At 40.7% G+C, this 17926-nt stretch overlaps 1 protein-coding gene across 2 annotated transcripts in view; it reads left to right on the plus strand.

The window, feature by feature from the left end:
- Positions 1-17926, plus strand: part of DNA2 (DNA replication helicase/nuclease 2) — a 1108563-nt gene that overhangs the window by 733247 nt on the left and 357390 nt on the right. For both annotated transcript variants that reach the window (XM_044056952.1, XM_044056951.1), the window contains exons 17-18: positions 15319-15408; positions 15485-15689. In XM_044056952.1, coding sequence (XP_043912887.1) covers positions 15319-15408; positions 15485-15689 — 295 coding nt within the window. The remainder of the gene's footprint in view (positions 1-15318; positions 15409-15484; positions 15690-17926) is intronic.

Consider the following 17926-nt stretch of genomic DNA (forward strand, 5'->3'; position numbering starts at 1 on the left):
ACAAATATGGACAACTTTTTACTTTCTTTCATCCCAGATCTCTAGATTTTGCTGTTTATAAGCAGACCATATCCTCCTGGATCTCTAATGCCATTTCTTTTTGTTATTCCTTTCATGGTAAATGTTTTCCTACTTCTGTAGAGGCTCATTCTGTTAGAGTTGTTGCTTCCTCTAAGAAGTCTATACAATGCAGAGTATAGTGACAGGGGCTTTAGGCGGTCTGTGTAAGGCACATGCTGGAACCCCTTGATCTTTGTTAAAAACCTCTGAGGTTTCTCTAATTGCTGCAGGTGCTTAGTACGGTACATGCCAAATGGGGCATTATACTCAATTATGAGCCAGATAAGTGCTGAGTATAGAGGGGTTAGGACTTCTTTTGTTGACGAGGCGATGTCTTTACTAATCAAGTGTGCTATGTAGAAAGCTTTCCTTACTACAGTAGACACATGGTGGTCAAAGTTAAGGTTGCAATCAGCTTGTGATCCCAGGTCCTTTACTACTTCATGGGTACTTAGGATATTGTTCATTTGATAGTGAGGGGGGACATTGTTTGTGCTGAAGGGAATGATGATGCATTTATTTGCATTCAGTTTGAGACTGTGACTAATACACCAGTTGTTGGTCTGTGAGAGACCCTCCTAGAAGTTATACTGACATAATTTGGGGATTCAATTATTGCACCTAGTTTGCAGTTGTCTGCAAATTTAGTCAGCCACAAACCCTTAGGTTTGACCTGAGCTTCTGAGAAGTATATACCAAACATTAGGGGGCTCAGCACTGACCCCTGTGGCACCCCAGTGGTAACAGGTCTGCTGGTTGATGTGGAGTTATCCACTTTGACAATGTGTCAGGTTTGTGAGCCAGTTGGCAATCCATCATACAGTGAAGGGGTTTACATTCAGTTTACTTAGTTTATCGGTAATGCCTGAATGTGGGATTGCGTCAAAAGCCTTTTCCAGGTCGAGGTATGCTGTGTGCACAGATTTGCTCTCGTCAGTGGCCTTGATCACATTTTCAAAGAAATCCACCAGATTTAACAGGCAGGATCTGCCCTTCACGAAGCGTAATTGGGTAGGATACAGGGTTTGGAGGTCACCTATGTCTTTATTTGTGTGCCCCAAAATTATACGTTCCATAGGTTACAGATGAGGCTGGATAAGGCTTATGGGTCCGTAATTCCCCGGGTCTGTTGGTAGGCCTTCTTTGCGGAGGGGAATAACTTGCTGTTCTCCATTCCACAGGAACAAAGCCTGTGGTTAGGCTATGATTGAAAAGGGTACTAAGTGGTGATGCTAGTTCATGTTTTAGCCTATTTAGAAGACAGCCCAGTATGTTGTCTGATCTCATAGAGGCTGTGGTTTTTTTTTGCCTTGGACAAGGCTGTGAGGACCTGCTCAAATATATAGGGTGAGGGGTAGGTTTGTTGTAAGTTAGGCGGGGATAAGGGAGTGAAATTTTCACCAAACCTATCCGCTAGCAGGTTTGCTGTCTCTGTAGGGTCAGTGTGTGTGATGCTGCTGGCCATTAGTTCTGCACATGCTTACCCTTTGGGTTACATGCGTAGCTGTAAAAGGCTTTATGGTTATCCTTGGCATAACTTGCTGAAGAGGGTGCTTTTCCATTGTTGGGGCCTTGCCTTTGTTTTCTTGGAGAGCAACTTTTTGCATTTATTGTAAAGTTGTTTGATGCTGGATGTCCAGCAAGCCAGCTTGTTTTTACTTGGGGCTCTGGCTTTGATTCTTTCTGGTACGGCCAAGTTTATACACTTAATGCAAGTGATTGTACAGGGCTTTAGTATAAGCTTTGGCATAGTAACCACTTCCAGCTTGGGGTGGGGCTTTGAATGCATTTATATCTTCACCTAGGAGAGTATAGTTTGCCTTGGTGAAGTTTTTTAGTCTGATTTCACCCTTTATGAGTTCATGATAGGGTAGCTGACCTTGCTCCCTTTTAGATCTGTTGCTTTGGCAGCCTGAAGTTTGTTTTTGAAGGCTTGTCGGCCATTACCTCTGTCAGGACAATCTCCGAACTGCAGGTGTTAATATACAGGAAGCCATATACAGTTTTTCATAAGGACAAAGATAAGCCTTAGAATCATCCCCTTCCTTTATACTAAAACTTGTCTCAGAGTTAGCATCTAACCAAACTGTTCAGTTGCCAGAATTCTGTCTTACACCTTTTAAAAGAGGTGAAAAGACTACATTTAATAGATGTGCATTAATACTTAACACATTATGCTTGAAAGGACCACTGTGTTTAGGCAAATTGATCTGTTCTTTGCCTCCATACCTCAGTAGTCAAAGCTTAATTGTGTGTTAGCATACCTTAGCCAAACGGCTGACTAATTGCGTTACTGTCTTAGGACCACGCTGGAAAAATTCTAGAGTTCATTCTGATAGTACAGCAGCTAGTGTAGCAGCTTTCATTAAAAAAGGTAATAACTTAGAATATTTGTGAGGTTCATAGGTTGGTACTAGGCTATCAGACCTAGGGCCTATACAAGCCTAGCCATAACAATTCCCTGGCTATTTCTTCCCACACTGTTTACTTCCCTGGACCCCTGTCTAGCTCTTTGGGCTTCAGTCCACAGTTACTGTGAACATTAGTGTCTGGATTGACAGTACAGGTGCAGAGCAGGGTGTAAGACTGCAGTTTTGAAGGGAATTTTGTAATGTATTTCATCTATGGGATCAGACTACCCTGGGTGGCAAACTGCTTGAGTACTGTTGCCATAGATATGGAATAAGCCTTGTAGGATCCCCCATCTTCAGAAGCTGATATATGTGATGTAGAGCACAGATTATGGCTGCAGTCATGTGGAAATACAACGCCCCATGCCTTGGCTAGGATGTTTTCTGTTATTTCGGCAAAAACAGGTTGCAATGCAGGTCTTTAGTTTTTTAGAAAGGTTGATAATACTAAAAGCCGACATAGTGGTGCTAATCCCAACAAGGTCCTATTGTGATGATACCAAGGACACGTTGCAGTAAAATCAAAAACACACTTTATTAAAACAAAAAGTAAAATGGTCAAGTGCTTTCATCCCTTAACATTGGACTTCATCAGAACCATTCAAAATTGTACAACATCTCTTTAATAGTTTAAAAAAATCATGTGATCCAATCATTAGCCTACTTCAATCTTAAAGGTAAATCATGTGAATAAGCTCTAAAACAGATGGACACACAGTGTAGTAAGTGATGCAATTATAAAACCATAGCTTTTTTCCTTAATATTGATACAATGAAGGTATGTTCATTAATACCGGGTGCCATTGTGGCATTTAGCCTAAGTTGCCACTTTAATTCATGCTCCTCCACTTTAGTTTCCCAAAAACACCCTTCTCATCTCTCTCCACTTTTTCTACAGTACCAAAAAGGAATCTTACCCTAAACACAGTTCTTGGTATGTTTAAAAAGTGCATTGTTCTCATCACAATTTTTAATGGCATGTAAATGTTCATAAGTAATGTTTGCATAAACTTCTAATACTTTTGCCAATGTAAAAATAATTACAATTCTGACATATCGCAATGTATGCTAACCCAGAAGTACTGCAGTTACCTATGTCTAACCAAACACATTGTGGGGGTTCCCCAGTAACCACTTGCCTTTCCTGTAAAACATAACCACAGTATTTATACATACCACACTTCTTGGTGCCACCTCTATTCCTTCTATTTGATAGTATAAGGTCTTCTAAAAATATTTCAAATTCCAGCCCGTTTTAAATACAAAAACAAGGTTTTGGACCCAGAGTGTCAGTAATCTCTGCTTTACTCCTAAAATTACCCAAATTTTGGTGATAATTTCTTTCAATTGTTGACTGTCACCAAACTGAATTACCATGGGGTGTGAAAAAGAATTGTCATGTGTTGGCCCATTACAGTTTACCCCTTCGCATTCTGAACTTAATGGGGGGGTACCTTATACCCCACCCTCACAGAATTTCTTCCCCAATCTCAAGCAGCCGCCACTCTGGGTAGCCTCTTTCGACAAACATAGATATTAAATTTCCCATTTCTGACTTGAATAAGGAGAGCTCTGAGCACATTCTCGCTGCTCTAATTATTTGACCCTTCACTATATTCTTTTTAATATAGAAAGGATGTTGACTTCTAAAGTCTAAATAACTGTTAGAGAACGTGTTCCACTCTATTCTTAAAATTTGTTACATCCAAATAGTCTATTGCTTTGTCAGAGTGGGTATAAGTAAATCTCAAAAATTAGTTGTTACTGATCAAATATTCAAATTACCCCCTCGTATTATTAATTTCTTTCCATAAAATAAAGGTGTCATCCAAAAACCTTAACTATACATGCCAATGTTGGCAAAACCCTAAGGTGAAAATGGGTTTTTTTTCTCCCAAGCATACATGACTAAATTTGTGTAGACTGGGGCTCAATTAGCTCCCATAGCTACCCCTTAACTTATCCCAAACATCATATAATTGTTTTTTTTTTAATAATTTCCATAGCTTCCACTACAAAATGTATCGATGAAGCATTCAGGGACATTACTGCAGAAACTGCTTCACAAAACAAGCCTTAACCCTTCATTGTGTGGAATGGATGAAAAAAGGTCGACAACATCTGTTGTAGAAAAACCCACTTCATCAGCATAGTATTCCTGCTTAATTTTTTTTTTTAAAAATCCCAAGAGTCCTTCAGTAGATATTCAATAGGCCTAACAGAATTTTGAGTCAACCTGTCCACAGATGCTGTTAATGGGTAGGTCATGCTATTCTAGGCAGCTACAATCAACCTGTACGGTGGCTTGTTCACATTTTTATGTACCTTAGGTATCCCAAAGACCGAGGGGATGGTTGGGTGGCCATTGACCAGAAAATTAAACACATCTTCATTAATCACGCCTTGATAAAGGGAATCCTCCAAAAATAACTGCACCTTCTTTTGTGCAATAGCTATATGATTTCTAGACACAATTGCGTACTTTTCCATACCATATAAATTGTTAACATATCACAGTTATAGTCAGCTTTGTTCACCATCACCATTCCAACCCCTTTGTCAGGTTTCATTACACGCAGAGAGTCGTTACTTCTCAATTCATTTAAAAGAATCATTTCTTCCTTACTCAAATTATATTTTTTTTCTGTTGATCTAAGGAAATATTGGTAAATATCCTGGATACAGATCCTTTCATAATTGGCTATCGTTGAGTGCAAGGGTGGGTTAAACAAAATCTTTCTCTTTAAATTAGTATTTTGTTTTGTATTAAGCAACCCATGATGGTTATCACTATCCTTAAAAATATCTGAAGGTTTAGTTTCCTAATAAATAATTTGAATTCTATCAATATGTCAGCCAGGTCATTCTTCTTGGATAGGACAAATTTTAATCCCTTTCTAAAGAGTATAAAGTGAGTTTTAGTAAGACTAATTTCTGTGTAGTTAAATATATTAAATCCTACAAAGCTCACCATCTTCCCGTCAAAGGCTGAAATAAATTGATCTTCCTGTTCTAACTCCCTTATTGGTTGCCCTTGTTATTATTTGTCCAAAAGTATCTGCCCCCTCTTGTTTTTCGCATTCCTTGGGGTGTAAGGCTGTAATAAAAAAAACTTTTTGTTTTTACTTGAAATCCTTTCTGATCTCCTAAGTTCTGTTTGTTCTTCCTCAAACACTTCATCATACACCTGATTGTTCTGACTTGAACTAATTCTATCCCCATCCTGGGTCCATTCAATCCCCACCCTGAGTCAATTCATTATAACCACCTGTTGCTCCAACAACACTGTCTTTCATCACTAACAACGTTCAATTCAGTAGGTGTAAAATAGGCTTTTCACAAGGGGATCTGCTAAATTTTTATTGTATTCCATTTCATCCTTATCCAATTTCCTGTTTTTTTCTATTCATGTTGATTTTCGCCTGAAGTTCCACCCTATCAAAAATGTTTTCATATCTCTCAACATGATTTTCAAGTAAAACATCATCAAAAATGTCATTTAATTCATTAGCCTTGTCCAAACGTTCGTTAATTCTGTTGTCATTAAGTCTTCTTATAAATTGCATACGTTCAATCCCATGTCAGTTGAACATGGCCAGTAATAAAGCTCAGTCTGTCCTAAAAATAGTCCGTTAGGAAACTTGAACATCCTAAGTCCCTTTGGAACCTTTTTCCTTTTAATAATTTTTGTTAAGTATGCATTATCACACTGCAAGTTACGGACTTCAGTAAGCAAAGTCTCAAATTTATTTAACTTTCCTTGAAAACTTTTTGGGGTACTTACAAGTCCAGTGTTAAAAGTCAGTTTACTGTTTAACCAGCTTTGGAATGGAATCGACTCCTTGGCTCACTCAAAATGTTTTGACGCACACTGTGCCCGCAAGGAATAGATTCTTGAGAAAACCATGTTAGCATCTATAAAATTACCTCTAGGACACTTGCTCCTATTTGTAACCTCGTTTACATGAGGTAAAACTTACGACCTTGCCACAAAGGTCTTTGGGAGTCTTAGTCCATCCAAAGAAGACTGCAGCTGACTATGCTGCTGTGAAAACAATTTTAATAACTGTGTAAGTTCCCCATCATTCCTGGGATTGTTTTTATGGTTGATAGACCATTGTCCTGTTGTTGTTGGGAACAAACCCCTGAAAGGGAATCCATAACGAAAAAAGTGTGTGCGCCTGTAAAAGGAAGTATACAACAAACCGACCCGGGAAGCACCACACAGCATGCTGAACAGTAATAACTCAGAATAAATACAACCAGTGTGTACTAGCGAAGGCAACAACACGACCAGTGATATTAAAAGCCAACGTAGTGGTGCTAATCCCAGTAAGGTCCTAGTGTGATGATACTTGATAATTCCAACCAGTATACCAAGGGCACATTGCAGTAAAATCAAGAACACACTTTATTAAAACAAAAAAGTAGAATGGTCAAGTGCTTTCATCCCTTAACATTGGACTTCATCAGAACCATTCAAAATAGAGGAACCCCCACAATGTTTTTGGTTAGACAAAGGTAACTTCTGTACTTCTGGGTTTACTATACATTGTAATATATCAGAATTGTAATTATTTTTACACTGGCAAAACTATAAGGAGTTTTCGCAAATGTATTTATGAACATTTATATGCCATTAAAAATTGTGATTAGAACAATGTACTTTTTAAACCTGCCAAGCACTGTGGTCAGGGTAATAGATTCCTCTTTGGTATTGTAGAAAAGGTGAAAAGAGATGAGAAGGGTGTTTTTTGGGAAAATAAAGTGGAGGAGCATGAATTAAAGTGGCAACTTAGGTTAAATGCCACAATGGTACCAGGTATTAATGAACATACCTCCATTGTATCAATATTAAGGAAAGAAGCTATGGTTTTACAATTGCATCACTTACTATACTGTGTCTCCATCTGTTTTAGAGCTTATTCACATGATTTACCTTTGAGATTGAAGTAGGCTAAAGATAAAGAAGATAGTCAGACACCCTTCATAAGGGATTCCAGCAACAACCTGCTTACCAGCCCACAGGACATCAAAGGCAGATGGAAGGAGTATTTCCAGCAGCTTCTGAATGAAGAAAACCCCACAGAAGTGGTACTGCCCCAGAAACAGCCTACAATGAGAGTAGAAGAGGAGCCCAGCTTAGAAGAAGTAAGAGCAGCACTAAGGAAATGAAGTCAGGGAAAGCAGCAGGCTCAGATGAGGTCACAGCTGATATGATAAAGATGCTGGGTGAGCTAGGGGAGATATGGCTCCTGAGGGTACTAATTGCAGTGTGGAGAGAAAGGCGTATCCCAGATGACTGGAGAATAAGCATACTCGTGCCAGTGTACAAGAACAAAGGGGACATCCACAACTGTGGACAGTACAGAGGCATCAAACTCCTACCACATTGCATGAAAGTTCTGGAGAGAGTGATTGATAAACGGATACGCAGAATAGTAGAATGTAAGATGGGAGATGAACAGTTCAGATTCAGATCAGGATGCAGCACAATTGACCCGATGTTTGCATTGAGACAGATACTTGAGAAGAAACTAGAGAAGAGGAGAGAGTCAAACTGGGCTTTCCTAGACTTGGAGAAAGCATATGACAAGGTCCCAAGAAAGCTGATCTGGGCAGTACTACGGTGGTTTGAAGTCCCAGAAACATTGGTAGAATTAGTACAGGCTATGTACAAGGACCCAGTGACTCAAGTACGAACAGTGTTTGGCCTCACTGAGGGGTTCCCAGTGGGAGTGGGTGTACACCAGGGTTCAGCTCTGAGCCCACTGCTGTTCATACTGGTAATGGACTACATCAGCAAACAGGCTGGAGGGGCCAGAGCAACAAAGCTGCTGTATGCAGACGATGTGGCAGTACAGGCAGACTCTGATCTAGAACTTCAGCAAAGGATAGGAGAATGGAATGCAAATCTGAAGGCACATGGGATGAAACTAAGCACAGATAAGACAGTGGTAATGGCAGCAGATTGAGGAAATCAGAAGAAGCTGAGAATAGAGATAGATGGGAAGATAGTGGAACAGGTAAACAGCTTCAAGTATCTGGGAGGGGTGGTTGAGGAGAAGGGTAGTCTGAATGAAGAGGTCAAAGCTAGAATCAGAGGGGCTGCAGCCAACTGGTATAGAGTATCAGGTGTAGTCTATGACAGAAGAATGCCAAAGAAGCTGAAAAGTAAGGTGTACAAGACAGTGGTGCGACCAGTACTACTGTATGGTACAGAAACCTGGGCAGTAAAGGCAGAACAGTTGAAGAAGCTAGAGGTGATGGAAATGAAGTGCCTGAGAAAGGTGGTACGATGCACACTGTGGGACAGGCAAATAAATGAGGACATAAGAGCAGAAGCCAAAGTAGCTCCAATTGCAGAAAAGATCAAAGAGAACAGATTACGATGGTATGGGCACGTGTAGAAAAGCAGAAGACAATCTGGTGAGGGAGATTTGGGACAGACAGGAAGAAGGTAAGAGGAAGCGAGGCCCAGCAAAGAGGTGGATGGATTGTGTGAAAGAAGATCTGCGACAGTCAGGCATGAGTGTTGAAGAAGGCAGGAGAGTGGCACTGAATCAAGAGAGTTGACGACAGTTAATACGATACCCCGACTCCATGTAAATGGGAAACAGGGGGGTGATGATGATGATGATGATTGAAGTAGGGTAATGATTGGAGCACATGATGTTTTTTTAACTATTAAAGAGATGTACAATTTTGAATGGTTCTGATGAAGTCCAAATGTTAAGGGATGAAAGCGCTTGACCATTCTACTTTTTTGTTTTAATAAAGTGTGTGTTTGATTTTACTGCAACGTGCCCTTGGTATACTGGTTGGAATTATCAAGTATCATCACATTAGGACCTTATTGGGATTAGCACCACTACGTTGGCTTTTAGTATTACTGGTCGTGTTGTTGCCTTTGGTAGTACACGCTGGTTGTGTTTGTTCTGAGTTTTTAGAAAGACTACTGATGCTAGTGAATGACAAATACAAGGCCCATCCCTGTCTGTCCGAGCATCCCCCAGTCTCTTTGGGAGTGCTGCTGCTTCTGCTTTTTGAAAACAACCCTCCTCTTCGGAGGAGTAGGACTTTATTACCGAAAGACTTGCCTGCTGCCACTTTACAGCTTTTAAAGGGGTGGCAATATGTAAGGACTGCAGCAATGTGGATCTTCGAACATCTACATTTATGGTAAGTACAAAACTGTACTTTAGCCATTGATCCAGGGGTTCCGTTTGGTTCATAGGTTCGTACTAGGCTATCTGCCCTAGGGCATTTAATACTACTCCCATTTAGGGTTTAGTTTACTGTGCCTCTGTCTAATAGTGACAGAGATGACATCCACTTCGTCAAGACTTCTCTTGAATAGAGTTAGATTTCTGTGTTGAGGTTTAAGTCTCTTGCTCTCGTGGCTCTGATGGATTTGGATTTTTGAGGTGGAGCATGCCCATTAATTCTGGATTGGGCACAGGTCACCTCTGGATACATCCCAAATGGGGCATTGTACTCCAATGACCTCTCTTGATCTAGATGTGAAACCCTTCATGATAAGGTGGGCAATAACCACTTCAAATGAGAGGTTACTGTCAACCTGGGTCCCTAGGTCCTTAATGGATTACCACCTATGTGGTAATTTGTGGAGTACCTTGTTTTCATAAAGGGTATGACTATACATTTTTTGGCATTAAGCTTAAGGCCATGGCTCTGGCACCAATTACCCGTTTCTATGAGTCCTCTCTGAAGGATGTTTGCGCCCACTGGAGTATCAATTATGGCACCCAGTTTGCAGTCATCTTACGAACTTTGTCAGCCACAATCCTCCTATGTTTGCCTGTACTTCTGTCCTTGAGCCAGTTTGCAACCCATCTCGTGACATATGGGGTTACATTTAAGCTGGTGAGTTTGTCTATGATGCCCGAGTGTGGTATTGTGTCAAAGGCTTTTGCAAGGTCAAGGTAGGCTGTGTGAACTGCCTTACCTTCATCAATGGCCTTAGTGACTGTTAATGTCTGTAGGTCCCCAATGTCTTTGTTTATGAGTTCCATAATGATCCTCTCCATAACTTTGCAGACCAGGCTCCAGGGTCCGTAGAAGCACCGCCTTTGTGAAGTGGGACCACTGTTGCCGTACGCCACTCTTTGGGTACATATCCTGTAGTAAGGCTAAGATTAAACAGCAGCCTTATGTTTGGGTTTAGTTCCTCTTGGTTCATGTAGCACACAGCCGGGACACCGTCCGTCTCATTGATGCTGTGTTTTACCTGGGCATCTGAGATGTTAGGGAGGCTACACTCTGCTGGGATAGTTATTTGAACCTATTTGCCAGAATGTTGGCAATGTCGTTCAGTGTATTTATTGAGCATACCTGGGAGTTTCCACCCAGGTTTCTAACATAACTAAAGAAGGCCTTGTGATTGTCTTTGTAGCTTCCTCCTTCTGTTGTAAAGTTTGTTTATGGCTGGGGTCCACAGGGGAATGGGTCTTGGTTTTATTTGGGATTGCATGATCCATGCATTCTTGAAGGTGCCCGTAGAAGGCATTTGCAAAGGATTCAGCAGTGTGGGTTGTGGTTTCCACTGGCCCAGGGACCTTGAAGGATACCACTTCAGTCTTAAGAAGTGTGAAGTTGGCTTTTGAGAAGTTCTTCACTGTGGTATTTTGTGCAGGGGGTGGGGGCAGGATGTGGATTTCCAGTGAGATTAATTTATGGTCTGATCTTACCAATGAGGGATATACTTCCGGTGTGGAGCATTTTGCCCCCATGTTTGTGATGATCAGGTCTAGTATATTGTCTCCTCTTGTGGGAATGGTGACTAGTTGTTCCATCGCATTTGAGTTTATGAATTCTAGGAACCTTTGGGCTAGGGTGTTTGGGCTTGAGTAATGTTCCCAGTCTATGTTTGAGTAGTTGAAGTCTCCCAATATGATGGTATTTGGAGAGACATTCATACTCTCCAGTGTCTTCAGGAAGGCTGTGTGGGTTTCCTGAGTTTGAGAGGGTGGTCTGTAGCATGCTACAAATTGTAAGGCAGTTTTGTCTGTGGTTAGTTGCACCTGGATGGTCTCCGATGCTTCGTGCATTGCCACTAACCTGGAGGTGTGGGTATCTTTGATGAATATGGATACTCCCCCTCCTTTTCCAAGTTTTGGGGCGGAAAGCATGATATGAGGTAAAACCTGATAGTGCTGGGGTGCTGTCAGGAGCCTTGAACCAGGTGTCAGTCACTGCACAGACATCAATGTTCTCCATACTGCGGAGGTGCATCTTGAGGTTTAGACTTCTGGCATTGAGCAGCATTACCCTTATTTTTTTTCCACTTGTGTTTTCTAGGGAGGTAGGTTTGTCATTTGAGCCTTGCCTAAAAAGGCACTATGGGGTTGGCAAGAGCCTTGGCCAATATCCGAGGGTGACAGGTGCAAGCCATCCGCAAGCATGTCATCCCAAGCAGACAGACATTGGATCCCCTTTGAATGACACCAGTAATTAAGCCAATTGTTAAAACTGATCATTTTGTCTTTGTACTGTGGCATCATTCTTGGTGAGGGTAAGATGCTGCTCAGGGTCAGGGTCATACCGGCCTGGGCTACATAATCAGAGAGCTCCTCTATGTCTCTTTTCATGTAGTCCAGGAGGTACTTCTCAGGTCGTTCACGGCATGTACAATGACTGAGTCATATTTGTACTTGCTGTGGAGTGACCAGTGCTTGTGTTACGTGGATTCTAGCTCCCGACAGGCAGCTTACTGTGACCTTTTCCTTGTTCAGTCTGGTGGCGCGTCATTGTGTCTGACTATGGAGTCACCTATTACAAGTGTGTCTGGCATGTTGTTTGGCCTTAAGGGCTGTGACTGTTTAGCACACTGACTTTGTGAACTATGTGTTGCATGTGCTATGTCTTGAGGTGATGGTTGCTTGGGTGTCTGCTTTGGAGACCTCTGTTGTTTTGGTAGATTTTTAATCAGCGCCTCCGAGTATGTTTTTGTGTGTTTATGTGTTTGGTTTGCAGTTGTGATAGTTCTATGTGAGACTGGATTTGTGGTGTGCGTGGTTACCTTCTCCTGCCTGGTCTTGCCAGTACTGAATTGAGGGAGCTCAGCCTCCAGTCTGGCTATATAGTTGCATCTCTCACATATATTTGTATTTGTTGGGAGGAGGAAAAGGTTGTCTGTGTACATGAGGCAATTGTAACATTGCCTCAAGATTCCCAGATTCACCAGCTGAACAGGAGAGGATGCCAGCAACTGACCCTTCGACATGCTAGAACAGTGAAAAAGATTGCTGTGTAACAGAATCAGAAAGGATCTATAGGGAAATGGGTACTCAAGGTATTTTAGGTGAAAGAAGTACTTTCTTTTGTTGCTTTACCTGTATAAAAAATGCTTTAGGAGCAAGTGCTGAGCTTTTCGGTTAGAGAATAGGCTGTTTAGATTGCAAGTAGAGCAGTTCTAAGGGAAAACCAGAAATAGTTTAAACTGCTCTATGAGCAGCTTCAGCGGGCTTGATAGCAGGGGGTTGAAAAGAGCCAGGAATTGACCCAAAATGGCCAATAAACTACAAGTTGCTGGGCTGGAACCAATCCTCTAGGGACAAATAGGTTGCTCAGTGCTCCCCACTCCCACTGGTGAACAAAGAAGCTTCCTCTTATCCAAATTAGGATATGGATAGCACAGGAACTAAGACAAAGCCCAGAGATCAGCAAAATCTGAAGACTGGACTATTCTAGTTCAGAAAAGCGGGAAAACAAGGATATATATATATATTTTTTTCTTTTTACAGAGAAAGGAGAAAAAGATACAGTAACAAACAGTAAATGCTATAAAACGGCTAGCACTTGAGTGTGTTAGCCTAACAATTAAATTAAACAAAAATAACTTTTAAAGTGCTAACAGTATAAATTCAACACAAGTACAGTAAAACAATATGCAGAGCTGTTTTAAGCGAAATGCAGTCGAGATGCAGTAATTTAAGCGAAAGCCAGAAAAAATACTTATAAATCCAGGAAAGTCACTCTTTCACTCTCTGCTGCTTGTAGAACTCTGCAGGACACCACGAGGAGCTGTGCTGAGTCTTTGTACGCATGCAACGTCTATGAAATGACGTAATTTATCCTTTGGCTATACTCCTTTTCTGGTAGCTCTGCCTTTAAAATGATATACCCAGGTGTAATGACCCCCTTCATTTCTCTTCTTTCGTTTGGATAGTTGAACTTCCCTGACTACCATTCCACTTTGTTGCCTTTCAGTGCCTTTAGCTTCTGAAGACAGGGTATCCTACAAGTATTGTAACATTTGTGTGATTCCTTAAAGGGCTTTAATAGGAGGATTCTCACTAAATAGGTCAACAGCACTGTCTTGCCTTCCCTGTGTGGGTGGGCAGCTCCTCGACTTTTGGAGAGTCCTGTAATGTGAGTTAAGTATATACTACTGTATCTGTTTAGGCAGTGGGAGGTTTACATTTGGATTGTTTCTTGATGAACAGGACAGTACTTACAAGTGGTTCAGGGAACAAGCGTGTGGGTGCCAGGGATGAGCATGCTTATGTATTTCAAGAGTTATGTCACCGTATGCATCCTAATAAACATGAATCCATCTCTGAGTACTGGAACTTCTGAAAAAAGATACTGAATTGCGGTTCACAAAGAAGATAAACCCAACCTTGGGGGCTCACCAATAGTGTCCTGTCAAAGAACAACTTGTGTATGCCAACACCAGTTTTGTGTGTGTGTGTGTGTGTGTGTGTGTGTGTGTGTGTGTGTGTGTGTAATACAAAACTCTTCTTGTATATATGTAAATATATTTGTTTCACTGAAAAAAATGTTATAGTCTGTATGCATTCCTATTCTATTGTTTACCTCTTTTGTATAACAGAATGCTGTTAGATTTTTTGATTGTAAAGTTGTGACTTTTTCTGTAATTCTGTTCTATGTATTAGAGCTTTTCTCCTCTGGTCTCTGCTGAAAATGGGCCAAAAGCCGGTTAACAAATGTCAAAATTAGAAATGTGGTGTGTGTGTGTGTATGTACACACACACACACACACACACATATATATATATATATATATATATATATATATATATATATATATATATATAAAACTGATCCAGTAAAAAGTGTTAATGTTTACATTGAGACTGAGTTAAGCAAGGGGAGACCGTGGTCAAGCTTGGCAAGAAGGATGCCTTTCCCTATTGCAGGTCTGGGGGTGGGAGATAGAAATTGGGTATTTTATTGTCCCAAAAGAGTGGGAAGTTTACTTTGGTTCATAGCTTCTGCAAGCATCCTTCTTATTTAAGGCATTGGTGCAATCTCTGTGCAGTAAATAAATAAATATTGTTTTTAATGAATGTGTGCGTGTATATAATATATACACATACAATTTTTCCTCCCTCATTTGTTAGCTGTAAACCGCAGCCTCAGTGGTTAGGAACTGCCTCATAAAGCACTGCTTGATATCCTGATGTGTACTATTGTGCAGCATTTACACTCCAGGGAATGGCAACTTTAGAAAAAAATAATAAAACATTGAGATAGAAAAGAGGATGAACTCAGATGTAGATCCACTAAGAAGAGCTCCCTTGTAGTTCATGTTGCAGTAAAATTGCATCTGCTTTTTCCCCTTAATCAGTATCCCTGTCCATATTTTCTCTGCATTTGTTGGAATTAAAATTCTTTGGTTTTATAAAAATGTATTTGTGTTTAGACATATTGGTGCTGTCTGTCACTAGCATGAAATGCCTGTGGTGCACTTTTATATTTTTTAAAATGTGTATTTGTATGAATAGTTCTGTTTTTATGAGTGTCTGTATTTGATGACCACTCAGTGTGCTGTTATCTAATTATTTTATTTTAATTACAGAGCTCTTGGCATGGATGAAAGTTTGTTTAAACGTCTTGAGCGGAACAGTGATGCTGTTGTTCAGCTGAATGTGCAGTATAGAATGAACAGGTACTTTTTGTTTAACTGTTAAAACAGAACGTGTCCAACCTTGCAGAGTGCTCAGTTTGTTATTTTATTTTTGCAGAAAAATCATGTCCCTGAGTAACAGCCTAATTTATGAAGGCAAGTTGGAATGTGGCTCCGAGCGGGTAGCAACTGCTGTTGTGCAGCTGCCAAACCTGAAGGATGTGGAGATGGATGTGAAACTTGCCTCTAACTCCTCCGATGTCCTTTGGCTGAAAAAAGCCCTGGAACCAAATGATCCCGTTTGTTTTCTGAATACTGAAAAGGTTTGTTGTGATGAACATTTCTTATTTAATATTGTTGAGTATATGTATGTTCAGATAATATCCTTCTTGGTACATGCCTGTTAATAAAATATTTGTTCTTTGTATATGCATGTACGTCTGTTACTTGGCATGGTTTTACAGTAGCAGAGCAGTGGTAGGGCTTGGTTACAGGATTATAGGACCTACAATTATTTGCCAGGAAACAGCGAAGTGTGTCCACTGATTACAAGTTAGACAAGTGTTTGTTTGTTTTTTTTAAGGCTCCTAATTTGTTAGGCATTTCTTTTTTAAGACCCCTTCCTGTCAACCAAATGACATCAATTAGCTTCTCTTTGCAGTATAATTGTTTGGAGAAATGCTTAACTTTCTTTTATTTACCATATCTGTGGAATCTACTTAGGAGCATCTCTGAATGGGAGTGTGGTATTCCTAGCCTTTCCAGTTATCTTCTTCTCCCACTTATTACACACTAGAACAGTGGTAATCAAACTACATTCATTTTTTTCAAAATCTTCTCTTGAAAACTGCTCTCCAGTTACTTTTTCAATTTTTCTTAAGGGTGCCACTTGTTAAAGTGCCCACATTAAGGTCTATATCACATAATCGAAAGCTGATAACTCTGAAGCTCAAAACCGCAAACTTCAAACCTCGAAAGCTGACAACATCGAATCCACCAAAAAAAAACCCCTAATTACCCAAAACAAAAAACAAAATGCTTTATGCAGGGTGGCAAGCCCCCCCTCCACACCCCCCGCTACTTAAATATATCAACTCCGAGATCGCATTACAGTGCAGTAAAGGGAAATCTTCCCTTCCCACACTGTATGGCGACCTTCGTTCTACGGTTTGATGTTTTTGACCTTCGAGGTTTGAAGTTTGGAGCTTTGTGCTTCAGAGTTGTCAGCTTTCGAGCTTATCATATAAACCCCCACAGTAATTTTTTTGTATGAAAACTCCAGATTTTGCTGTACAAACCCTACCCACAAATAACACAGAAGACTAGGCTTCACTGCTGTAGAATTTGAGTTGCGTCTTTTCTTTCCTGTAATGTTAAGGTGTCTCAAGTGCAAAACAGTCGATGCCCTTCTATATCGCCATCACAGTATTGTTCACAGTAGGGAACTCCTGCCAAAGGTAGCCTAACTTCCGAACAATATACCAAAGCCTTTAGATCTTATATTTGACCCTGTCAGAGACCAGGCCAAAAAACAAACTGAAGAAACACATATTAAAAGACAAATGAAAGGCCCAAGGAAACAAACTGCTGCAGTTAGAGTCCAGAAGAACTTTAATCTAGAAACTTTTTGAAATAGAAACTTCTTTAAAACTATGAGAGATATAAGCGCTTTTGTTGTCAAAAATATATGAACTTCATCAGATAAACATTGCTGGAAGTGCACACAAAATTTGTAACTTTTGTGTTCAATCACATGACTGCATCATCTTAAAGGAGCCATCATAAAGAAATTCACAGTGCATAGCACTGAGTCCATTCAATTGACAAAGTTTGCAAACAAGGAAAATTTTATATATATATATATATATATATATATATATATATATAAAACATCCTAGCTGACAGGTTCAGCGCAAACTTCTCTCCCCCCCTCCCCACCAAAAGGGCAAATATCTATCCCAGCAAAGTGCTGCCCCCCCCCCCTGACATCTCAGATGCTCAGGTAAGAGCCACCCTCTCCAAAGCAAAAAACACAGCATCAATGGGACCAGACGGTGTCCCGGGCTGCGTCCTACATGAACTCCAAGAAGAGCTAAACCCAAACATAAAACTACTGTTCAAGCTCAGCCTTACTACAGGATATGTACCCAAAGAGTAGCGTACAGCAACAGTGGTCCCTCTCCACAAAGGTGGTGCCTCAACGAATTTTGGAAACTATCGCCCCATAAGCCTGACTAGCTTGGTCTGCAAAGCTATGGAAAATGATCATCATGGACCTCATAAATAAAGATATTGGGGACCTACAGACACTGGATCCTACCCAGTTCGGCTTTGTTTAAGGGCAGATCCTGCCTCTTAAACCTGATCCATTTCTTTGAAACAGACACCAAGGCCATTGACGAGGGGAAAGGTGGTCCACACAGCCTGCCTGAACCTCGCAAAAGCCTTCAATACAATACCCTACTCGGGCATTATAGATAAGCTCACCAGCTTAAATATAAACCCCTATGTCACTAGATGGGTTGCAAACTGGCTCAAGGACAGAGCTCACATGGTTAGA

The sequence above is a fragment of the Protopterus annectens genome, chromosome 14.part0, assembly GCF_019279795.1.
Source record: "Protopterus annectens isolate FY-2018-M chromosome 14.part0, PAN1.0, whole genome shotgun sequence".
Lineage (NCBI taxonomy): Eukaryota > Metazoa > Chordata > Ceratodontiformes > Protopteridae > Protopterus > Protopterus annectens.